We start from the raw sequence: 24,615 nt of genomic DNA on the forward strand, positions 1-24,615 counted from the left end.
CAGGACCCACGTTAGCCACAGGGGGGCGCACGCGTCTGGAGTTCGTTTGCAGAAGCTGGAAGCCCTGGCGCGCCCATTCTCTCTCTCCCTCTATCTGTCTGTCTCTGTATCTGTCGCTCTCAAATAAATAAATAAAAATTTTAAAAAAATGAACAAAAAATATTTAAAAAAATAAAAACAAAACAAAACAGAGACTGTCTGGTGGAGCTTCCTGCGAGTGGTGTACTGTGCTCCCGAGATGCAACTTCTGTTAGTCATCACCTATGTTGAGGTAAGCTTTATGGAGATGAAGCTGCCTTTGAGTCCAAGTAGTTAGGGAGAGGGTGTAGTTGTGTCTGAGTCATCTAGTGCCCCTGTAAGCACCCCTTCACCCTGCTATGTAAGTAACCCCAATAAACCAAACTAGTTTTGGTGTAATCATAAAAAAATCAGTTATAGTTTTAGTGGACCGATGTACAGAAGGGATTCAAAAGAATACAATAATTGGTATTGTGGATTGGAAGCTTGGCTCTGTAGGATATTGGACAATTTATATTGCTTGACTATAAAATGGGGATACTGGTAGTACTTCATAGGTTCTTTCGAGGATTAAGTGAGTCACAGTGCAGTACGTGTCAGCTGTCATTCCAGTAGTAGTGTTGCCAGGGTCTAAGGTCAGCCCTAAGAAGGGGCAGAAGTTCTGAAGGGGCTCTATCAGCAAACCCAGTTTGGGAACTATCTCACCATCACAGAAGACCAAGTGTACGTAAAATGCTGCTTCACTCAGATAGCTAAGGAGGAAACCTGAGAGACCTACTGGAGACATGGAACAAGATGTGAAGAGGGTCCTTGATTCCTGGTGTGGTGGCGCACGCCTTTAATCCCAGCATTTGGGGGTCAGAGGTAGGAGGATCGCCTTGAGCTCGAGGCCAGCTTGAGCCTATATAGTGAATTTCAGGTCAGCTTGACATCCCGGATGCCTGCGATGTCTGCTGGGGCAGAAATCGGCCTTGTCTTTCCGCGGACATCCGGCGAGGGGTTAGGTCTGGAGATCCCAGGGCTATCAGTAAGGTTAGCCGATGGAGGGCGCGGTCAGCTCAGGCTCCGCCCACATGCGCCGGACGTACAGCTTGCAAGCAGCCAATCCGGAGGCGCGGGACCAGTTCAAATAAAGACGGCGGGTGAACATGGCGCGCCAGACCTGGTCAGCGAAGTGATCGCGCTCCCTTTGTTCCGCATAGAAGATGTGGAGGGTGAAAACCCTGAACCTCGGCCTGACGCCTTCGCCCCAGCCGGTGAGCGGCAGGACGCTTCCGGAGAGGAAGCGGAGCCGGGGGACCAAGGGCCCGGGAATCCCGGGTCTTCAGAAACTTTGTTCGCCCTTGAGCGGGAACCTGCTGATCTCCTGGGCTCAGGGAAGAAGGGCGGGCGGCTGGTGGCGCTCAGGCTTCCTCACGCTTGCTTCCTTGCTTGCTTTCCCAGGGAAAAGCAACGATGAGGACTCCTCTCCGAGAACTTACCCTGCAGGCCGGCGCCCTCACCGACTCAGGAAAAGGACCCCCTGCGTGCTCCTCGCTCACCCCATCCCTGTCCAAGTTGGGGCTGCAGGTGAGATTTATTTGCCTGGACAGCTTCTTGACTGGGCTGCTTGCCCAGGTCGAGAGCTCCGAGGAACAGAGGGCCAGGGCTGGAACGTAATTAACAACAATAATGAAGCCTTCTACTCCTGTGACATCCATTTAACAGCTATTCAGGCCAACAGAGAGGTGCCCTAAGGTGGTTAAAACAAATCCACTGAGAACCCGAAGCTCTATTTAGCTGTTCGTTTTTATTATCTTTTCCACCCCCTCCCCCCGTCCGACCTTCACCAAACTAAGAGAAATGCATTACCCTGTTAGTGGTCTTCCTCTAACAGAGACTCAATTATGGACAAATCTGTTTCATACCAGAGTGAGGCAATATCCCTCCATCCATGAAGTAGTCAAAATTCTCCTGGATCATTTAAACCACAGAAAGGCAGGAGGCTTGGATCACCTTCAAACTTTTTTTTTTTTTTAAAGTTTCTAAGAAGTAGGTTTATTAATTTATTATTTTGTTTGTTTGTTCGAGGTAGGGTCTCAGTCTGGCTCAGCCTGACCTGGAATTAACTATGTAGTCCCAGGGTGGCCTTGAACTCACTGCAATACTCCTACCCCTGCCTCCTGAGTGCTGGGATTAAAGGCCTGTGCCACCACGTCTGGCTGTTTGTGTATTTATTTATTTGAGAGAGAGAGAGAAAAAATGGGTGTGCCAGGGACTCCAGCAACTGTAAACTAACTCCAGATGCGTGTGCCCCCTTGTGCCTCTGGCTAATGTGGGTTCTGGGGTATTGAACCTGGGTCCTTTGGCTTTGCAGGCAAACCGCCTTAACCGGTAAGCCATCCCTCCAGCCCTTGTTTGTTTTTTAGAGGTAGGGTCTCACTGTCGCCCAGGCTGACCTGGAATTCACTATGTCTCAGGCTGGCCTTGAACTCACAGTGATCCTCCTACCTCTGCATCCCCAATGTGAGAGTCACCACACCAGGCCCAAACTGCTTTTTTTTTTTTTCCCCCTTTAATGAAAGAGGCAGCTAGAAAAAGGGCTCACCAGGGCCTGCAACCACTACATATGAACGCCAGGGTCATGAGCCACCTTTTGCTTCTAGTGTACATGTGTACTGGAGATTTGAACCTGGGTACTTTGGCTTTGCAGGGAAGTGCCTTAACCATTAATGCATCTCTCCAGCTCCCAAACTTCTTTCCTTTCCTTTCCTTTTTTTCTTTTTTCTTTTTTTTTTTTGCTTCTCACTGTTTGTTTATGACAAATACTCCATGAATATCCTCAAACACAATTTTCTCAGGTCAGAAGTACTTTGAGACGGTGCCATCAGTTTTTGCCGATTGCAGAATAGAATCATCTGATTCACCCAAACTGCTAATGACTCCACAGATGGTATAGGTTCCTACCTTCCCACAAACCCAGATAGGGTCTCTAGCCCAAGCTGACCTGGAATTCACTGTGGTTTCAGGGTGGCCTCGAACTCATGGTGATCTTCCTACTTCTGCTTCCCAAGTGATGTGGTTGCTAATGGAGCATTTCCATGGCATGTACAGGTCCACAAACTTGCTGGTGTCATTCTGCATGTCTGTGCTGTGCCTGCTTTCTCCTAGACAAGCGCGAACACAGAGAAGCCCAAACCTCTTTTTTGTTTTTTCAAGATAGAGTTTCACATTAGCTGAGGCCTCAAATTCACAGCAGTTCTGCCACCTCTGCCTCCCAAGTGCTGAGATTAAAGGTGTGTACCACCACACCCTGCTCAAACTGCTTTTAAATTTGTGTAAAAACTTGTCAAGTAAGGAGACTGACCATTGAGGTTCTTTAAATAATTTAAAAAATTATTTATTTATTTGCAAATAGAGAGAAATAGAAGAGAGACAGAGAATGGGTGTGCCAGGGCCTCCAGCCTGGTCATTAGGCTTTGCAGGTAAACACCTTAACCACTGAGCACCAAAGACTTGTTTAGAACTTAACTGCCTGGGAAAATTGTTTATCTTTTTTTTTTATTTTTTATTTTTATTGACCACTTCCATAATTGTAAGCAATATCCCATGGCAATTCCCTCCCTCCTCCCACTTTCCCCTTTAAAACTCCACTCTCTATTATATCCCCTCCCCGTCTCAATCAGTTTCTCTTTTATCTTGATATCATGATCTTTTCTTCCTACTATGGTCGTCTAATGTAGGTAGTGTCAGGCACTGTGAGGTCATGGATATCCAGGCCATTTCGTGTCTGGAGGAGCACGTTATAAGGAGTCCTACCCTTCCTTTGGCTCTTACATTCTTTCTGCCACCTCTTCCACAATGGATTCTGAGCCTTGGAAGGTATGATAGAGGTATTTTAGAGCTGAGCACTCCTCTGTCACTTCTTCTCAGCACTATGATACCTTCTGAGTCATCCCAAGGTCATCTGAAAAGAGAAGCTTCTCTAACCAAAAGTGAGAGTAGCATTAATATATGGGTATGAACATTAAGAGAAGTGCTTACTGGGCAGTTTGATGAGCATAGTATATACATTTAGTTAGATAGTTGCAAACATTACACATTTAGGGCTCATGACTACCCCTGTTGTAGGTTTTCAGTATCAAGGATGTATTCTGTCCCATGGAGTGGGCCTTTAGTCCAGTTTGAGAGTGGTTGGTTTCCCCATAACAGGCATGCCACCATTGCACCATTCCCCAAGAAATGGGTTGGAATGCGAAATAGAAATGACAAGGCCCTGTTCAATCTAAATTCTCCCTATGCCGCTACATTCTCAGCCTGTTCACTTAGAAGATCCAGAGTGGCTTCCTAGCTTTTCTTTCTCTACTGGTAGTTCCGGGTGGTAAGCAGCAAGGACTAGGCACGTTCTTACCTGAACAGAAGTAATCAGAACTCCTCCTTGGGATGTGGCATTGATGGTCTAGTGGAGAGCCTTGTTTCTGAGCTTGGATAGTATCTTGCACCCATAATTGTATGTTGGGAACTGAACTGGCTACTTTTATTTCCTTTGGCAGGAGGGCAGGAACAACTCATCTCCAGTGAGTTCTTTCAATGTCAAGAAGACAAACTTGCCTTCAGAACAACTCACCCACCCTTCAAGGAGCCTAGGAACTTGTCAGCATGAATCAGCTGAGCAGCTCCTAGATCCAGCTCCTCAAACCAATCTTAATCTCAGAACACCTGAGAAAGCAGCAGGCCCAGAGAGCTATGCAGCAGACCCAGCGGGTGACTGTGTAGTGAAGACCACGGTTCTCATGCCTCTCCCAGTAGCGCAGCAGCAAGGCGGGATGCTTGAGGCCCTCTCAGATACTGTAGCTCAGAAAGAGGGCAGCTCTGCAAATGAGCCTTTGAGGACAGAAGAGCCGGTGAGAAATGAGGTGGCACCCTGTATTGATGACAGCTTTTTAGAAGTTGCTGCTATGCCTGAGAAACTTACATTTCTGGAGTCTCCATCTTTTCTCTTGGAATATTCACCAAAACTCTATTGTGAGCAACAATCACACTGCTCCAAAGAAAGCCCAAAGGACAGTAGGATCGAAACTATACCTGAGGACTTGGTACCTTCTGATAATAATGTCTTACAGTCTTCCATACTCTGGCTTTCCCCTTCAACTACCTTATCAGTAGATTTCCCTGTTAATCTTGTAGACCCTGGAGAGGAAGCTGTAGAGCACAGAATGACACAGGCAGCAGAAATGAACTTTCCTACACTCTCTGAGGAGGCTGAATTGGGAGACCAAGCACTTATCTCAAATCTGGAAGATGTCCTGCCCATATGTCCGACATCAAATCCAGCAGAAATGGAATCCCAGGCAGATCAAGGCCCAACATTAGAAGATACCAGTAGGATTCTTGCCACTGATTCAGAACCTTGGATGTCACCATTGGCTTGGTTAGAAAAAGGTGTGAATACCTCAGCCATGCTGGAAAATCTCCGCCAAAGCTTATCCCTTCCTTCTGTGCTTCAGGATGCTGCCATTGGCAACACACCTCTCTCTACTTGCTCTGTGGGAACGTGGTTCACTCCGCCAGCCCCACAGGAAGAGAGTACAAACAAGCTTCAAACAGAGGGTGCGAAGGACAGTCTTTTAGAGACAGAGCGCCTCCTGTGGGGGTAAGTGTCCCTCTGTGGCTGTGGCTCTCAACCTGCCACTTCAGACTCTTCCCTTCCCTATTCTCATCTTCTCTTTTTCTCTTCCTGCTGGCTGCAGCCATCGTCCTCCAGATTTGACTGCCTTGTCTCGACATGATTTGGAAGATAACTTGCTGAGCTCCCTTGTCATACTACAAGTTCTGTTCCTCCAGCTACAGGCCTGGAAGAGCCAACTGACTGTCCCTCATGCGGAAGCCAAAGACAGCAGTACACAGACCGACAGCTCTCTCCTTGGGGTAAGAAGCTTCTTCGCAAAGCTTGGAGGGTCCTGGTGGTCCTCCTGCCTCAGGGTTTAAGTTGACAAGCTGCTAGAGGGAAAAGAGGACTCCTTCATCACAGACTTATTCTTAGAACATGTGTGAAAGCTGAGGAGCTGAGCCAGGCATGGTAGTGCATTGCCTATAATCCCAGCATTCAGGAAACTGAGGTAAGAGGATCTCAAATTTGAGGCTAGCCTGTCTCAAAACAAAAAGCTGGAGCTCTGGAAGAATGCTTATAGATGTGATTCCTTACTGTGCCCCTGGAGTACATCAAGACTTTCTAAGGGAGTGCAGCTGAGCAGCTTTGTTTATTGTGTGCCCAACCCAAGGTAAGAGAGTTTTAAAGGAGCCAGGTGTGGTGGCTCACTCCTTTAATCCCAGCACTCGGGAGGCAGAGGTAGGAGGATCGCTGTAAGTTTGAGGCCACCCTGAGACTATATAGTGAATTCCAAGTCAGCCTGAGCTGCAGTGAGACCCTACCTCAAAAAAACCACAAAAAGAAAGAAAAAAAAGTTTTAAAGGAATCAGTTTCTTTGGTGAACCAATGAGTTTGTTTGACTTAGTTACAGAGCATAGGCAAGGGATTGCTTATAGTAGTATAAGACAAACTATATGCTTTTAAAAAAATATATTTTATTTATTTATGTGAGGGGAGAAAGAATGGGCAAGCTGGGGCCTCTAGCCACTGCATATGAACTCCAGATGCATGTGCTACTTTGTGTATCTGGCTTGGTGTGGGTACTGGGGAATCGAACCCAGGTCCTTCAGCTTTGTAGGCAAGCACCTAACCACTGAACTGTCTTTCCAGCCCAAAATATATTATTTTAATGTGTGTGCATGTACCATCATATGTGTGTGGAGGTCAAAGGACGAATTCTATGATTATATTAATTATATTAATATTAATTTCTATGATTATAAAAATATTCTATGATTATATTATGTTAATATTAATTTCTATGATTATAAAAAATATCCCATGGTAATACCCTCTTTCCCCCCACTTTTCCCTTTGAAACTCCATTCTCCATCATATCCTCTCCCCTTCTCAATCAGTCTCTCTTTTATTTTGATGTCATGGTCTTTTCCTCCTATTAAGATGGTCTTGTGTAGGTAGTGTTAGGCCCTGTGAGGTCATGGATATCCAGGCCGTTTTGTAAGGAGTCCTACCCTTCCTTTGGCTCTTACATTCTTTCCACCACCTCTTCTGCAATAGACCCTGAGCCTTGGAAGGTGTGATAGAGATACTGCAGTACTGAGCACTCCTTTCATTCCAGCACGATGATGCCTTCTGAGTCATCCCAAGGTCACTGCCATCTGAAAAGAGAAGATTCTGTACCATAAGTGAGAGTAGCATTAATGTAAGGGTATGAACGTAAGAGAAGTACTTACTGGGCAGTTTGATAAGTTGGCATGCCCATAGTTTTTTTTGTTTTCTTTCTTTCTCTCTCTCTCTCTCACGTGTGCATACTCAAATAAGGAAATAAAAATATTGCTCATCTGCATACTTTCTTGAGCTAAGGTCTCTCTTTCAACCTGAAGCTTTTATTTTTTTAGGTCAGTGAGCCCTGGTGGCCTCTGCCTCTGTGGACTAGGGTTACAGGTCAGTGGCTACATCCAGCTTCATATGTGGATTCTGGGAAGGCTTCTTTGCAGAGAGAGAGAATGGACACATCAGGGCCTCCTGACTTTGGCTCTTACATACTTGTCACCACCTCTTCTGCAGTGTCGACCCTGAGCCTTCTAGGGTGTGATAGAGACATCTTGCAATGGAGGTCAGTTGGTTCTTGCCTACCCACCTTGCTCAGGAGCAGGGTATTTTCTTGTTCACAGCTGTGTTTTCCAAGATAGCTGGCCTATGCACTATTCTGGGCAATTCTTACCTTAGGCACACTGGGATTATAGATGACAGCATTACAGCATCTGGTGTTCTGAACACTCCACTGTCATTTCTTCTCAGTAATTTGATGAAAAAAACTCTACTGGGTTTTTCTTGGTAGGGTCTCACTCTGGCCCAGGCTGACCTGAAACTCACTCTGTAGTCCCACGCTGGTCTTGAACTCTCAGTGATCCTCCTCCCTATACCTCCCAAGTGCTGGTATTAAAGGCGTGCACCACTGTGCCCAGCAGGGCTTTTTTTTTTTTTTAATGTTCTTATTTATTTATTTGTATGCAAAGAGAGAGAGAAAGAGAGAGAATGAGTACACCAGGGTGTTCAGCTACTGCAAACAAACTCCAGATGTATACACCACTATGCATCTGTCTTCATGTGGGTACTGGGAAATTGAACCTGAGTCGTTAGGCTTTGCAAGCAAGCACCCTAACCAATTTTTCAGCCTCCTCCCCCCCCACCTTTTTTTGAGGTAGGGCCTTGCTGTAGCTCTAGCTAACTTGGAATTCACTATCTAGTTTCAGGCTGGCCTTGAACTCACAGTGATCCCTTATCTCTTTTCTCCTGAGTTCTGGGATTAAAGGATTAAACAGCACATCCAGCTCCCTTTTGTTTTTATTTTTTTGGCTTTTTGAGGTAGGGTTTCACTGTAGTCCAGGCTTAACTGTAATTCACTATGTAGTCTCAGGGTGGCCTTGAACTCATGGCAATCCTCCTATGTCTGCCTCCTGAGTGCTGGGATTAAAGGCGTGTGCCACCACACTTGACCCAACATCCAGCCCTTTTTAAAAAAAAAAAAAATTTACTTATTTGAGTATATATGAGAGAGAGAGAAAGAGAGTATGGGCATGCCAGAGCCTCCTACTGCTGCAAACAATTTATGTCTCTGGTGTTACATGGATATTGGGGAATTGAAACTTGGCTGACAGGCTTTGCAAGCAAGTGCTTTTAACTAACAGCTAAGCCATCTCCCCAGCCCTTGATAAGTTTTGAGTCTCCCCAGTAGTCACTGCCATCTGTGTGTGTGTGTGTTTGCATGTGCATGCGCGTGTATGTGCTGGGTGTGTCAGTGTAAGCCACTGTTAGCCACTGTAAACAGAAACCCACTTTTTGTGTCTAGCTTTATATAGTGGTTGGGGAATTGATCCTTGTTGGTAGGATTTGCAAGCAGGTACCTTTAACCACTGAGCCACCTCACCAGATCTTTAAACCTTGATGAACGCTCACAAAGATTTTTGAAGCTTCCAAGAAGTTTCTAGAACTGGGTCTCCTTCTGTTCCTGCTTAATTCTCATTATTTATTTGAGGAGATCTTTTTTTTTTTCTTTCTGTTTTTTTGGGGGAGGGTCTTGCTCTAGCTCCAGCTGACCTGGAATTGACTATGTATTCTCAGGGTGGCCTTGAACTTACGGTGATCTTCCTACCTGTGCCTTCTGAGTGCTGGTATTAAAGGCGTGTGCCACCAGGGCTGGCCGGTCTGTCTATCTGTCTGTCTTTTTTGAAGGAGATCTTAATGGAACTAAAAAATATGTTAAAAGAAATAAATCAGACTTGCAAAGACGTACTGTATGTTTTCTCTCATATACAGACCCTTGATTTTAATTTATATGTGTGTATCTGTATGTTGTATGGTGGGTGTAGGGCATGAAACTGGAGACCATGGACCCCTCATTCTTCTAGCTAGTCAATTTCCCTCATGTATCTTTGTTTCCCTTTCTCTTGTCCTTGATCTTGTTCTTTGTCCCCAAATCTGCCTTCTTTTAGCTCTTCCTCAGAAGCTGCCAGTTTTCTCTGAAGGCCACTGAAGCAGAACCAGGGTGGGGAAATGGCATTCTTCAGCCATTCTCCGTCACCACGCATATCCTTGCTGCCTGGCTGCCTCTTCACATTAATCTCATCACCTGCCTGAGTGCTCAGCTCTGAGCTGAAAGTCTGCCTTCCAGTACTCATGGGGTACTGCATGCCTTGCAACGCGGTGCCCTAGATAACGATTGCTTTGCTGGGGAGGGGAGCTGTGAACTCTGAGAGACCTGAGGATGCTGTGACTGCCTCCCCAGAGCCAGAAGGCCACAGCTTGGTGGCTCAGCACTGCTGTTCCAGCAGTGGTCTTGTAGACAATGGCTTCCTTTCTGCAGTAATGAAGAGTCACCTTTTTTTTTTTTTTTTTTTTTTTTGAGGTAGGGTCTCACTGTAGCTCAGGCTGACCTGGAATTCATTCTGTAGTCTCAGGGTGGCCTTGAACTCATGGCGATCTTCCTCCCTCTGCTTCCCAAGTGCTAGCACTAAAGGCGTGCGGACTCTCACTTTTGTCTTAGAACTGAATCTTCCTAGGACTCTACTATCTTAGAGGTCATATTTGTCTCTTCTGGGAGATATAATAAGATGTGTGTGTGTGTGTGTGTGTGTGTGTTTGTGTGTGTGTGTGTGGTTTTTTTTGGAGGGGGTGAGGGAGATACTCTTACTATGTAACCCAGGATGGCCTCTTAAACTCATGATAATTTAGCCTCAGACTCCTTGGTGTTAGGATGCTACCAGGTCCAACTCCATACATATTAAGACTTTTATCTGTCATAAGATAATTAATGGACAGTTAAAAAATAAGAAAATAGGGTGGAGAGATGGCTTAGCAGTGAAGGTGCTTGACAGCCAAGCTTAAGGACTCAGGTTCAATTCCCCAGTACCCACCCAGTCAGATGCACAAAGTGGCATATGCATCTGGAGTTTGTTTGTGGTGGCTGGAGAACCATTCTCTCTCTATTTGCCTCTTCCTTTCTTTCTGTCCTCAAATAAATAAATTAATAAAAATTAAAAAATATAAAAATAAAATATATATTTTTTTAAAAAATAAGAAAATGCATGCAGTGAGTAAAGTGCTTGACACACAAATGTGAAGACCTGAGTTTGTTTCCCCAGCACTAGATGTGGTAACATGCTTTTTTTATTTTTTATTTTTGGTTTTGCGAGGTAGGGTCTCACTACCCAGGCTGACGTGGAATTCACTCTGTAGTCTCAGGGTGGCCTTAAGCTCAAGGCAATTCTCCTATCTCTGCCTCCTGAGTGCTGAGATTAAAGGTGTGTACCATCATGCTTGGCTTTTTTTTTAATATAACTATTTCTTTTAAAATTTTTAAGAATTTATTTATTGGAGAGAGAGAGAGATAATGGGCATGTCAGTCCCTCCAGCTACTGCAAACAAACTCCAGATGCATGTGCCACCTTGTACATGTGGCTTTCATGGATCCTGGGGAATTGAACCTGGGTCCTTTGGCTTTGCAGGCAGGCACCTTAACTGCTAAGCCATCTCTCCAGCCCAGTATTTCTTTTCTTAAAATAAAAAAAATTATTGATTTATTTGAGAGAGAGAGAGAACTGGTACACCAGGGAACTCTAGACACATCGGACACGTGCCACCTTGTATATCTGGCTTATGTTGGTCCTGAAGAATCAAATCTGGGTCCTTTGGTTTTGCAGGGAAGCGCCTTAGCCGCTAAGCCATCCCTCCAGTCCCCCGCTTTTTTTTTAAAGTAAAAATGTTATTTATTGGGCTGGAGAGATGGCTTAGTGATTAAGGTGCTCACTGGCAAAGCCAAAGGACCCAGGTTCAATTCCCCAGTATGCATGTAAAGTCAGATGCACAAAGTGGCACATGCATCTGGAGTTTGTTTGCAGTGGCTGGAGGCCCTGGTGTGCCTATTGTCTTTCTCATCTGCCTGCTCCTCCCTCATAAATAAATAAATAAAAATATATATTAAAAGAAGAGCTGGGCATGGTGGCACACGTCTTTAATCCCAGCACTTGGAGACAGAGGTAGGAGGATCACTATAAGTTCAAGGCCTCTCTGAGATTATATAGTGAATTCCAGGTCAGCCAGGGCTAAAGTGAGAACCTACCTTGAAAAAAAGGGGGGGAAAGTTACTTATTTAGTTATTTGAGAGGAAGAAACAGACAGAGAGAGCTTGGGCATGTCATGGTCTCTAGCCACCACAAATGAGCTCCAGTTGTGTGTGCCACCTTGTGCATCTGGCTTACATGGGTACTGGAGAATTGAACCTGGGTCTGTAGGCTTCACAGGCAAGCTCCTTGACCTTTAAGCCATCTTTCCAGCCCCCACCTTTTTTCTTGTCTTTTACTTTATTTCTTATTACACAGAGTTAGAATGAGTGCACTAGGGCCTCCAGCCACTGCAAACAAACTCCAGATGCATGTGCCACCACCTTGTGCATCTGGCTTACGTGGGTCCTGGGGAATTGAACCTGTGTTCTTTGGCTTTGCAGGCAAGCACCTTAACCACTAAGCCATCCCTCCAGATCCCCACTTTTTTTTAAGGTAGGGTCTTACTTTAGCCCACAATACATTCTCTATGTCAAAATGTTGATGGGCTTAGAACAGTGCAGGAGGTCGAAGGAGGAAGGTCAAAAGTTCACAGTCATCTTCAGCTACATAATAGGTTCATGGCTAGCCTGGGCTAAATGAGTCTGTCTCAAAACAACAACAACAAAAAAGAATTGTCATTCTTAGGGTTGGGCATATAGCTCAGTGCTAAAGCACTTCCTTGACTGGGAAAATGGCTCAGCAGCTGAAGGGACTTGCTTGCAAAGTCTGAGGGACCAGGTTTGATTCCCTAGTACCCACACAAAGCCAGATTCACAAAGTGGAGCATGCATCACTGTAGTCTGTGTGCAGTGGCAGGAGGCCCTGGTGTGCCCATTCTTTTCTCTCTCTCTCCAACAAATAAATAATAATAAAATATTTTTAAGAAATGTTAGTAAGAATATGGGGAAAGGGCTGGGGAATGGTTCAGCAGTTCATGGTACTTGCTTGCAAAGCCTGCCTGTCTGGGTTCAATTTCCCAGTTCCCACATAAAGCCAGATGCACAACTTAGCACATGCTTCTGGAGTTCTTTTGCAATAGCTAGAGACCCAGCGGTATCCATTCTCTCTTTCTTTGCAAATAAATGAACAAAATTTTTTTAAAAAAAATTATGGGGAAAGCTGGGCGTGGTGGTGCACATGTTTAATCCCAGCATTCGGGAGGCAGAGGTAGGAGGATCATCATAAGTTCCAGGCCACCCTGAGACTACATAGTGAATTCCAGGTCAGCCTAGGCTAGTGTGAAATCCTACCTTGAAAAAACAAAAAGACAAAAACAAAATATGGGGAAAAAGGAACTCTTACTGACTGCTAGTAGGAGAGTAAATTGCTGTAGCCACTGTGGAAGTGAGTGTGGAGATTCCTCACAAAATTAAAAATAGAAGTGCTGTCTGACCTACCACTATCACCCCTAGGCATATACCCAAAGAGCTGTTGAGTCCTACACAGAGATGCTTGCTTAAATATGTGTAACTATTGCTGCTCTATGCAATATAGCCAAGAAATTGAACCAGCCTAGATGTCCATCAGCAGATGAGTGGGTAAAGAAAATGTTGCATATATACATTTTATTTTATTTTTTACCTTTAAAGAGCAACAAAGTTAACACATTTTCAGGAAAGTGGATGGAACTGGAAATTATATTAAATACAGTAACCTAGACTCAGACAAATGTGTTTTCTCACAGATCCTAGATTTTAATTTTTTTTTAAATTTTCATATATGTGTATGTATGTATGTGGGAGGTGTGAGTATAGGTCATTAAATTAGAGAATCATGAGAGGAGAAAGGAAGGATAAGGGAGAAATATTGGATCATAGAATATGTGACATGAAAGTGAAATGGGGGCTGGTGTGGAGAAGGCAACCAGCAGGAATGGGGCAGAGGTATGGGGAGTCAGACCAATAAAAACAAAATATGTGTGAAAATGCCATAATAAAATCCATTACTTTGGATATTTATTTTAATTTATTTACTTATTATTTTTATTATTATTATTAACTTATTTTAATGACAAAGGGCTGGAGAGATGGCTTGGCAGTTAAGGTGCTTGCTAGCAAAGCCAAAGGACCCAGGTTCAATTCCCCAGTACCCAGGTTAAGCCAGATACACAAAGTAGTACATGCATCAGAAGTTCATTTGCAGTGGCTGGAGGCCCTGGTACACCCATTCTCTCTTATAAATAAATAAAATATTTTAAAAAAATGGCAAAAATCACTACTCTAAAAGCTGGGCATGAGCCGGGTGTGGTAGCGCACACCTTTAATCCCAACACTTGGTAGGCAGAGGTACGAGGATTGCTCAGAGTTCGAGGCCACTCTGAGACTACAGAGTGAATTCCAGGTCAGCCTGAGCTACAGTGAGACCCTGCCTTGAAAAACGAAAATAAATAAATAAAGTTGGACATGGTAACACATATCTATAATAATCCCAATGATGGGAGACTTGAGGCAAGAGGATCATGAGTTCAAGGCCAGCTTGAACTACACAGGAAAATCACACAAGAGAATCACTGGGTGTGGTGGTGCATGCCATTAATCCCAGTACTTGAGAGGCTGAGGTAGAAGAATCACTGTGAGTTTTGGGTCAGTCTGGGCTGGAGTGAGACCCTACCTCAAAAAAAACCAAAAAACCAAAAAACAAAAAACAACTAAACAGGGCTGGAGAGATGGCTTAGCAGTTAAGGTGCTTGCCTGCAAAGCCTAAGGACCCATGTTCAACTCCTCATATCTCATGTAAGCCAGATGCACAAGGCGGTGCATGTGAAAGGTCCCGCACAGGGTGGTGCACCCACCTGAAGTTCTTCTGCAGTGGCTGGAGGCCCTGGTGCACCAACACTCAAAAATAAACAAATAGAAAGGATCTTTTGGGGCTGGGGATGTAACTTAGTAGTAAAGTTCTTGCCCAGCATATACAACACATGGCTTACCTCTGTTTTTTATTTCTCACTTGGTTCATCTGGTTGTGAGCCAAGTTTTTCCTTCTGTAGGAAAGACTCTTAATAACTTGTGGTGGGCATGGAGGTTAGGCGATTAGAGGCTGTTGGTATATGTTGTTTACCCAAAAAAGAGCAACTGTTTCTTTGGCTAGGTAACTAAGAAACCTCAATATCTTCAGGAGAGCCAGGAGACTAGACAGGCCCTGCAGCAGGCCAAGAATATCATGGTAAGTCTTTTTTTTTTTTTTTAATTTTTGTTTATTTGTATTTATTTATTTGAGAGTGACAGAGAGAGAGACAGAGACAGAGAGAGAATGGGTGCACTAGGGCCCCCAGCCACTGCAAACGAACTTCAGATGCATATACCACCTTGTGTATCTGGCTTATGTGGGTCTGGGGAATCAAACCTGTGTCCTTGGGCTTTGCAGGCAAGTGCCTTAACTGGTAAGCCATTTCTCCAGCCCCATGGTAAGTCCAAATTGACTTTATACCACTGCTGAAGTCTTCTGTCAAAATCAAACCTGGAGAATCCAGGGCTGGAGAGATAGCTTTGTGTTTAATGGTGCTTGCTTGCAAAGCCTAAAGGCCTGGGTTTGATTCCTCAGAACCCCTATAAAGCCAGATGCACAAAATGGCACATGTGTCTGGAGTTTATTTGCGGTGGCAGGACGCCCTGGTGTACCCATACTCATTGTCTGTCTGTCTGTCTCTCTTTCTCTATGTATGTGGTGTATGTCTCTCTCTCAAGTAAATAAATAATGGAGACTCTTTAGTGGTGATATTCAGCTGTGGTGAATGGAGGTTCCCAAACCTTTGTGAAGAACTTCTTATTGGGAACATGGAATAGGGTTCAGTGGCTTTCCTCCACAGTGCCCTTGTTTCTTAGTGACTATATTTGGTGTATTTTCTGGTATTTTCTCTCTCCACAGCAATCATGGGTGCTAGTCTCTAAAGAGCTGATGCCTTTGCTTCACCTGTCTCTATTGCACTTAGAGGAAGACAGAGTGACTGTGAGTCGGGAAGTAAGTAACATGAAGGTGGTTGTAGGGGGCCTTTGGTGAGACTGAAAGTCAAAAAGAATGTTCCAGAAACAGCACCTGATTCTCATCTTGTAGTCCCAGCGTGCAGAAACATTGGTTTCCTGCTGTTCTGATGTAGTGAAGAAACTGAGAACAAAGCTCCAGAGCCTCAAAACAGAAAGGGAGGAGGCAAGGCACAGAGAGGAAATGGCCCTCCAAGGCAAAGATGGGGTAAGGTGGCCTGGGTGCAAAAGGCCTCTCCACTTCAAGGTTCCGCAGAAATGCACTTGAGACATTAGATGCGTGGCCTCAAAACTGCCTGCCCTGGGAAATTAGGAACTCCTGGGGTGTCAGTAGTTGTGTCTTTTTGTGTCGTTTCCTTCTACTCCCCTCCACACCCTTGCAACCTCTTCCTTGAACAGGCGGAGGCAGTACTGGAGGTTTTCTGTGCACATGCCAGCCAGCGCATCAGCCAGCTGGAACAGGATTTGACATCCATGAGGGAATTCAGAAGCCTTCTACAAGAAGCCCAGACTCGACTGGTAATTTAAGGGTATTTTTGTTCCTGGGGTGTATACTGACACCCTTAGCAGCCTCCATAGGTAATCCTTTCCTCGTAGATAGGGCTTCATACTGAGCAAGAAGAGCTGGCTCAGCAGACAGTGAGCCTGACTTCTACCTTGCACCAGGACTGGACTTCAATGCAAGCAGACGTGAGTATTTGAGGTCCTAATAACCATTCCCTTGCAGCCAGCCCTGTTAGGATCTTGCCTCGCCTCAAGTGTACTCTATTGACTTGCTTACTCTCCCCGGTAGTATGGGACATGGACAGCTTTGCTGAGTCGATCTCGACAACTTACAGAGAAACTCACTGCCAAGAGCCAGCAGGCCCTGTGGGAACGAGATGCTGCAGTTGCAGAAAAGCAACAGGTACAAACAGGAATGGGGACTGCTTAGCCTGGCTGCCTTCTTGGCAGAGAGCTTTCTCATGTGTGCAGTTGTAGCTTCTTAAGCTGGAACTGTCTCCATTCTGCTCTGGACTGGAGGAGAACCTACTTCCTTTGGCTCTAAGATGGCTTGAGGCTACTTTGCTTTTTCACCTTCTTCAGCATTTTTATTTTTATTTATTTATTTTCGAGGTAGGGTCTTGCTCTAGCGCAGGCTGACCTGGAATTCACTATGAAGTTTCAGTCTGGCCTTGAGCTCACAGAGATCTTCCAACCTTAGTTTCTGGAGTGCTGGGATTAAAGGCATGTGCCACCTTTTTTCTGAAGATCAGCTTTATCTTCTGCAGTGTTGATGCTCAGGAGCAAGGCATTTTCCTTTCTTGTCCAGAAAGAAGCTGCACTAGCTTCTTTTTTCTTTTTCTTTTTCTTTTCTTTTCTTTCCTTTTTGTTATTGTTTGTTTTGTTTTGTTTTTCGAGGTAAGGTCTTGCACTAGCCCAGGCTGACCTGGAATTCACTATGTAACCGTACATTCACAGTAATCTTCCTCCCTCTAGCTCCAAGTACTTGAGATTAAATGTCTGCACCACCATGTTCAGCTTACACTAGGTTTTCTTTTTTTAATTTTTAAAATATTTTATTTTTATTTATTTGCAAGAGAGAGTGAGAGAATGGAAGCACCAGAGCCTCCAGCTGCTGCAAATAAACTCCAGGTGCATGTGCCACCTTGTGCATCTGGCTTACATGGGACCTGGGGAATTGAACCTGGGTCCTTTGGCTTTGCAGGCAAGTGCCTTAACTGCTAAGCTATCTCTCCAGCCCCTAAATTTTAATTGTTTCTTTATTTTATTTGAGAGAAAGATAGCTACAGAAAGAATGCGTGCACCAGGGCCTCTAGACACTGCAAACGAACTCTAGACACATGTCCCACTTTGTGTATCTGGCTTATGTAGGTACTGGGGGCTTGAACCTGGGTCCTTAGGCTTTGCAGGCAAATGCCTTAACCACTAAGCCATATCTCCAGCCCTATACTTGGTTCTTGATTAAGAAGAAAGTATATGAAAAAAGCTGAGTATTTTTCCCCCCTTTATAGATTTCCAAGGAGCTGGAACAAGTCTTTGCCCATTTAGAAGACTGTAAAGGCCAAATAGAACAACTGAAGTTGGAAAATAGCCGCCTAACAACAGGTATATGTGTGTGCGTGTACAGGTGTGCAAACAGTTGAGCCTGCTTAGAGTATGGCAGTAGAGAAAGGAAGTGCTCTGAAATACTTGTTTTGTGGCAAAATGTGTGTGTGTGTGTGTGTGTGTGTGTGTGTTGGGGAGGGGTTTCTAGCTTAGTGGCCTCTGTGGTGTCATTAGGATACTTTTGTTCTAGATCTCCAGACTCAGCTACAGATTCTGGCCAGCACGGACAGCCAACTAAAAGAATTGCAGAGCCAACATGCCCACTGTGCCCAGGACTTGGCCACAAAGGATGAGTTGCTATGCCAACTTACCCAGAGCAATGAGGAGCAGGCTGCTCAGTGAGTTCCTATGAGGTTATTGTGGCGGTGGAGCCCCATCATGTAGGATGAAATGGTATCTAAATGAACATCTTGGGCAGGTGGCAAAAGGAAGAGATGGCACTGAAACACAGGGTGGCAGAACTGCAGCATCAGCAGGCTGTGTTGGCTAAGGAGGTGCAGGACCTGAAGGAGACCTTGGAGGTGAGGAGTTCAGCCCAAAGCCAAGGAGTGACGAGCCTCGCCTCGGGAGTGTGACTTCCCGGATGGTAATGGGGTGATGTTGGAGACTGTAGGCTGCAAACAGCCTCTGTTCCAGCCTGTAAGGTTTCCTGTCTTCTTTCATTTCTTCCTTCCTTCTCCCATCTTTCCAGTTTGCAGACCAAGAAAGTCAGGTTGCTCACCTGGAGCTGGGCCAGATCGAGTGTCAGCTGAACACCACACTCCACGTACTTCGGGAGCGCAGCCTGCAATGTGAGAATCTCAAGGACACTGTCGAAAACCTCAAGTAAGATCTCTACTTTTCTGTGTTTCCCCCTAAGTGCTGCCTGTTTCTAGGCACACCCCTAGAAGCCAAAGCCTCCAAGAGAACCACAGTGTTGAACCACTTGTTTCTCTCGCTCTTTCTTTTTCCAAGGTAGGGTCCCACTCTAGCCCAGGCTGGCCTGGAATTTACTATGTAGTCTCAGGGTGGCCTCGAACTCACTGTGATCCTCCTCCCTCTACTGGGATTAAAGGCGTGCACTACCACTTTGTTTCTCTCCTTGAATATGAGGGATTTGGGGAAAGGTGTTCAGATAAAGTAACCTCATCTTTGATGGTTTTCCCGGTTCCTAATTCCAGGGCTGAGCTGGCCAGCACCACTGCCAAGCACCAGGAACAAACCCTGGAGAAGACACAGCAGTATTCTCAAGAGTTATGGCTGTTGATAGAGCAGATACAGAGCCTGACCCACTTCCTCCAGACAAAAGTAAAGGAGAAGGTAGGATCCTGGGCTTTCTTTTCTTTCCTTCCTATTGTATCTTTACTGTCTAGAAGAGACTTTTTTTTCTTTTTCGTGGTAGTTCATTTGCAATGGCCAGAGGTCTTGACACATTCATTCTCATTCTCTCTGCTGGAAAATAAATAAATAAAAATTTTAAATTAAAAAAAAAAGACTTGAGCTGGGCGTGGTGGCACACGCCTTTAATCCCAGCACTCAGGAGGCAGAGGTAGGAGGATTGCCTTGAGTTTGAGGCCACCCTGAGACTACATAGTGAATTCCAGGTCAGCCTGAGTTAGAGTGAGACCCTACCTCGATCAACAAAAACATAAAAACAAAAATGACTTGAACTGATAATGCCAGTTGTAGAGGGGTTACAGAAGAGGAGATGAATCAGTTGAATGCATCCAATAAATATTTAGGACGTACGAGTAACCTAACATATTTGATATAAAAGCAAAAGAACGAATGATGATTCTAAATTGTTAGAGACTAGTGACACTCTCCTGTGTAACTTGAGTTAGCTAACTTTTTCTATAAAGTACCATGTAATAAGTGTTTCAGTTGTGTGGGCCATATGGCCTCTTGCTCAACTAATCAACTTTGCCTTTGTAGCTTAAGAGCAGCCATTGGCAGTATGTAAATGAACGGGTGTGGCTATGTCCTAATAGAACATTTGCAAAAACAGTTGGCGGGATACATTTGGACCAGAGGTTGCAATTTGCTGCTTGTTCTGCTCTAAAAATGTAAATCCAGAAGTGGGAACAGATTTTTGATAGAATGCAACAGGGAAAATAATGACTCAGCTTTACATATACTAGTTCTCATGTGGACTGTGGAACATTCTGGTAGGTTTTTTTTTTTTTTTTTACAAACAGTCTTTGGGCCTGGAGACTGGAAAAAATCCAGTTGAAAGAGATTAAAGAGTCCATTCATGTGGAAATGGAAGGCTAAAGTTGAATTTGTGGAGCTCCTGAAGCAAGGCCTTTAGGGAGGAATGTGTTAGATTAAAGAGTGTCAAAGACTGATCCTCCCACAGGGAGAGGAGGGGCTGTGAAATTCAAGAGTTAAGATACTATAGGAAAAGCTAGGCATGGTGGCGCATGCCTTCAATCTTAGCACTCTCAGGAGGTAGAGCTAAGAGGATCTTTAAGAGTTTGAAGCCACCCTGAGATTACATATTGAATTCCAGGTCAGCCTGAGCTAGAGTGAGATCCTCTGCCTCAAAAAAATACAACAAAAAAAGTTAAGACAGGGCCAGAGAGATGGCTCAGAAGTTAAGGTGCTTGCTTACAAAGCTTGACAGTCTGGGTTCAATTCTTCCCACTACCCACACAAAGCCAGATGCATAAAGTGGTACATGTATCTGGAATTCGTTTGCAATAGCAAGAGGCCCTGACACTTCCATTTTCTTTGTCCTTACAAATATATATATATATATTTTTGAGAGACAGAGAGAAAGAGTGAGAGAATAGGTGTGCCAGGGCTGTCAGCCACTGCAAATGAACTCCAGACGTGTGCACCCCTTTTGTGGTACCTGTGACGTTGCATGCTTGTGTCATTGTGTGGCTACATGGGAGCTGGAGGTTTGAATATGAGTTCTTAGGCTTTGCAGGCAAGCACCTTAACTACTAACTCATCTCTCCAACCCAATAAAAAAAATTTTTTTTAAAGAAAAGGCAGTATTCAAGAGAATATCAGAAAGGCCTGTCCATGAAGGATACTCATGATCCAGAAGAAAGTTTCTATATTTTATTATTTATTTATTTATTTATTTGGCAGAGACAGGGGGAGAGAGCGAGAGAGAGAGAGAATGAATATGGGAGTGCCAGGGCCTCCAGCCACTGCAGACAGACACGTGCGCCCCCTTGTACATCTGGCTAGCATGGGTCCTGGGGAATTGAATCTGGGTCCTTTGGCTTTGCAGGCAAATGCCTTAACTGCTAAACCATCCCTCCAGAAGTAAGTTTCTAAAAGCATATGGTCATCAGTAACCAGGAAGACCACATGAAAAATAGCTGTAAATTATGTATTACATTTGAAAGTAGGATGGCAGTCGTGAGCTAAATGACAAGAATTTTGGTGAAATGATGAGGCTTGGGTATCAGTAGATGGTGAAAATCATTGGTAAGAATCATGGGCTTTTTTTTTTTTTCTTCCTCTCTTTCTTAATAAATAAAAGAGAAAGAACATTAATAGCTTAAAAAAAGATTTGAGGGATTCTTTTTTACTTTTATTTATTTTTATTTTAATTAATTCTTTGTTGCAGTTCTTGTTTTGAGGTAGGTTCTCTAGCCCAGGCTGACCTGGAATTCACTATGTAGTCTCAGGGTGGCCTTGAACTCATAGTCATCCTCCTATCTCTGCCTCCCACATACTGAAATTAAAGATGTGCGCCACCATGCCTGGCTTTTTTTTTTTTTTTAAACTTTCAAGTTATTGTTGTTTTATTTGGAAAGACTTAAAATAGAAACATGTTGGAGAAAGACACTGATGGGAGAGGTTGAGATAGAACAATGAGGTAGAAGGGGCAGAAGCATTCTGGAAGAGAAGGTGGGAGTCTTGGAGCTCAGGAAAGCACTTATCCTAAAGAGCAGCTCTTTTTCTTTCTCTTTTGTCCTTAGGCTGAATCAGAAACCGTTCCGTCGAGCACAGCCTGTACTTCAGCTCAGGAACACCCTCTGCCTGATGATAGTACCATGTCAGGAAACATCTCTGCAGCAACAGCAGATGAAGGTTCAAGGCCCTGGGACTTGAGGGTGGGAAAGTTGTGACCTTATTCCTGGTATCGCCAGCTGGAAAAGATGCCCAACATCAAACTTGTCTGTCTCTCCTGGCTTCCACTGTGGTAGAGCTCACCAGAGGGGCTCTCTCCAATGTTTAATTTTTCTATTAATTAATTAATTTGCATGTGTGTGCATGTTGGTGTATACCAGGGTATCTTACTGCTACAAATGAATGCCAGTCCAACTTTAAGTGGGTAGCTGGGGAATTGAACTGGCCCAACAGGTGCTTTTAACCATTGAGCCATCTCCTAGCACCCTCCCACTTTTCTTGAAACAGAGTTCCATGTAGCCTAGGTTGGCCTTGAACTTGCTTTGTAGCCCACGTATGATATTGAACTTCTGATCCTCCTGCCTCCACCTCCCAAGTGCTAGGATTAACAGGTATGTACCACCACACCTGGTTTCCCATTGTTGGTATTTTGTTTTAGAACCAGAATCAGCTCCTGTGCCCTTGCTTGGAAGTGACACCAGTGCTTTCACCCGAGTAACATCAATGGTTTCCCTTCAGCCTACAGGTTAGAATGGGCTCCAGGGATCCTGCCTCATTTCTAGAAAGTCTGGTGGTGATGAGTAAAGACAAATGCACTGAGAAGTACTTTGCTCTAAAAACCTCAATTCTGTTTGGGCTCATTTTATTCCTGCCTTTTGGGATCTGTAATGTTCCAGATATATAAATCCTGTGGGTGGGAGACATGGGTAAAAGTTGTGGAAATGATGGTTATACACCCCTTCCAGGCAGAAGGACTGTACCTCTAAGTAGGACTTTGTTTCAGAGACCCCAAGCCTGGAGAAGAGCCTGGCAGAAATGAGTACTATGCTTGTTGATCTTCAAAGCCTATGTGGTCTGCTGCATGAGTCTAAGGAAGAAGCCATTGGGGCTCTGCAGAGAAAACTGTGAGTGAGGTGTAGTGTGAATGATTGGGAGCAAGGGGACAGCCCCTTACAGCAAGGGCCCAGCTGGTCCCTGAGAGGACAGGAATGATGCAGAATTCTTCCTGTCCCTAGTTGTGATCTGCAGGCTAGGCTTGAGGCCCAGGAAGAACATTATCAGGAGGCTCAGAAGACAAAGGAAGCAGACATAGAGAAGCTGAACCAGGCCTTGTGCTTGCGCTACAAGGTAAAGGAGGAACCTAGAAGTAGAGCGACGAACTGGGACAGCTCTTCTGGCCCACTGGGAGCCATCGTCGCTCTAGGAGCTAGGTGGTGGGGGATTTCCAACTATTGCCCTAGTTTTGCCCTTCCTTAGGTCAGATATTTCACATATTTGGGAACTGACTATGGGTCAACCTTTCTTCCCAGACCCGAGAGAGAAGTCAAGAGCTCTAGCAGAACTCTCCCAGTGCTAAAAATGTACCTTGCTTGACCTGGCTCTTGAGAAGGAATTGGAGTGGTATTAAGTGGTCACCACAGGCTGAGGATGGATCAGACATTCTGTCCTTCAATATGTTCTTACTCCTTCCCTTTACAGAATGAAAAGGAGCTACAGGAAGTGGTACAGAAGCAGAGTGAGAAGATCCTGGAGCAGATTGACAAGAGCGGCGAGCTAATTGTATGTTCGTGATGCCCTTTATGCCTGCCAGATGGGAATAAGAAGGATCAAGAAGACCTGTCAATGCCACTGGATACCTCTGTTTTCATTCCCAGAGCCTCAGAGAGGAGGTGACCCAGCTCACCCACTTGCTTCGGCGTGCGGAGACAGAGACTAAAGTGCTCCAGGAAGCTCTGGAGGGCCAGCTGGACCCCAACTGCCAGTTGATGGCCACTAACTGGATCCAGGAGAAAGTGTCTCTTTGTCAGGAGGTGATTCAGAGTTATCAGAGGAGCTTGGCAACTTGTGGGGACCCCAGGCTGTGCCGCTATTAATGTGGACATATCTACAGGTGGACAAGCTGAGGGTCATGTTCCTGGAGATGAAAAACGAGAAAGCAAAACTCGTGGTCAAGTATCAGAGCCATGTAAGGAATTCATATTCTTCAAGGGCATTTCCTACCATCGCAAACAAGCACCCTTCCAAAACCTTTGTTTTTTGTAGAGAAACATCCTAGAGGAGAACCTTAGGCGCTCTGACACAGAGTTGAAGAAACTAGATGACACTGTGCAGCATATTTATGAGGTAAAGGACGGAGGGAGGCAGGAAGATTGCAGGACTAAGGTAGCTGGTATAGAAGCCTGGTCAGGACTCCCTGATGAACTTAGTTCTGCTTCTCAGCCTGTGCTGAGAGCTGGGCCTGACTTGTTTTTGCATGTATCTTGTGGCTACAGTTTTCTCCGCTGGTCTCAATGAGTGCTTCTCAGGGGGCTGGGAGCTTTGGGCCTCAGGCTTGTGATTCTGAGCTGCTTTCTTTGCTTCCTCCCAGACGCTGCTGTCCATCCCAGAGGTAGTGAGGAGCTGCAAGGAGCTACAGGGACTGCTAGAATTTCTGAGCTAAGAAACTGAAAGCAGCAGAGCGCACCTGTGGTTCCAGTTATGACAGAGGCTGAGGCAGGAGTGTCTGCTTGAGCCTGAGTTCAAGACCTACATGGGCAACATCCCAAGAAAGAAGCCTAAAGCTGGATTCTGCTTCATCCCTGAGTAGTCCCTTGCCCCAACTAGGACCAACTGGCATAGAGCCAACTATATTTTATGCTATTTAAATAAAGTATATTTAATAGTCTTTCAAGTTTACTAAATCTTTTTTTTTTTTTTTTTTTTTTCCAAGATAGGGTCTTGCTCTAGCCCAGGCTGACCTGGA

General features: G+C 44.8%; 1 protein-coding gene across 1 annotated transcript; it reads left to right on the forward strand.

The window, feature by feature from the left end:
* Nucleotides 1–1,138: 1,138 nt before the first annotated feature.
* On the forward strand, nt 1,139–24,537 carry Spag5 (sperm associated antigen 5). Its single transcript, XM_004664612.2, has 24 exons — nt 1,139–1,274; nt 1,462–1,587; nt 4,551–5,650; nt 5,748–5,925; nt 14,800–14,874; nt 15,577–15,669; nt 15,763–15,897; nt 16,089–16,208; nt 16,287–16,379; nt 16,483–16,596; nt 17,705–17,798; nt 17,989–18,136; nt 18,217–18,319; nt 18,490–18,623; nt 18,959–19,097; nt 21,722–21,833; nt 22,312–22,398; nt 22,657–22,777; nt 22,889–23,000; nt 23,352–23,432; nt 23,528–23,683; nt 23,764–23,838; nt 23,916–23,996; nt 24,241–24,537. Exons 1-24 carry the CDS (start codon nt 1,224–1,226, stop codon nt 24,310–24,312), a joined length of 3,600 nt encoding a protein of 1,199 aa, XP_004664669.2. The 5' UTR covers nt 1,139–1,223; the 3' UTR covers nt 24,313–24,537.
* Nucleotides 24,538–24,615: the final 78 nt, after the last annotated feature.

Source organism: Jaculus jaculus, chromosome 9 (genome assembly GCF_020740685.1).
Source record: "Jaculus jaculus isolate mJacJac1 chromosome 9, mJacJac1.mat.Y.cur, whole genome shotgun sequence".
Classification (NCBI taxonomy): domain Eukaryota; kingdom Metazoa; phylum Chordata; class Mammalia; order Rodentia; family Dipodidae; genus Jaculus; species Jaculus jaculus.

What these genes read in the sequence shown, in the direction of transcription:
- Spag5 (XM_004664612.2), top strand. Translation starts at nt 1,224, where the DNA reads ATGTGGAGGGTGAAAACCCTGAACCTCGGCCTGACGCCTTCGCCCCAG. An exon ending in GAGTGACTGTGAGTCGGGAA is followed by an intron (nt 15,670 to 15,762) that starts GTAAGTAACATG and finishes CTCATCTTGTAG; the next exon opens with TCCCAGCGTGCAGAAACATT. An exon ending in GGTTTCCCTTCAGCCTACAG is followed by an intron (nt 22,399 to 22,656) that starts GTTAGAATGGGC and finishes ACTTTGTTTCAG; the next exon opens with AGACCCCAAGCCTGGAGAAG.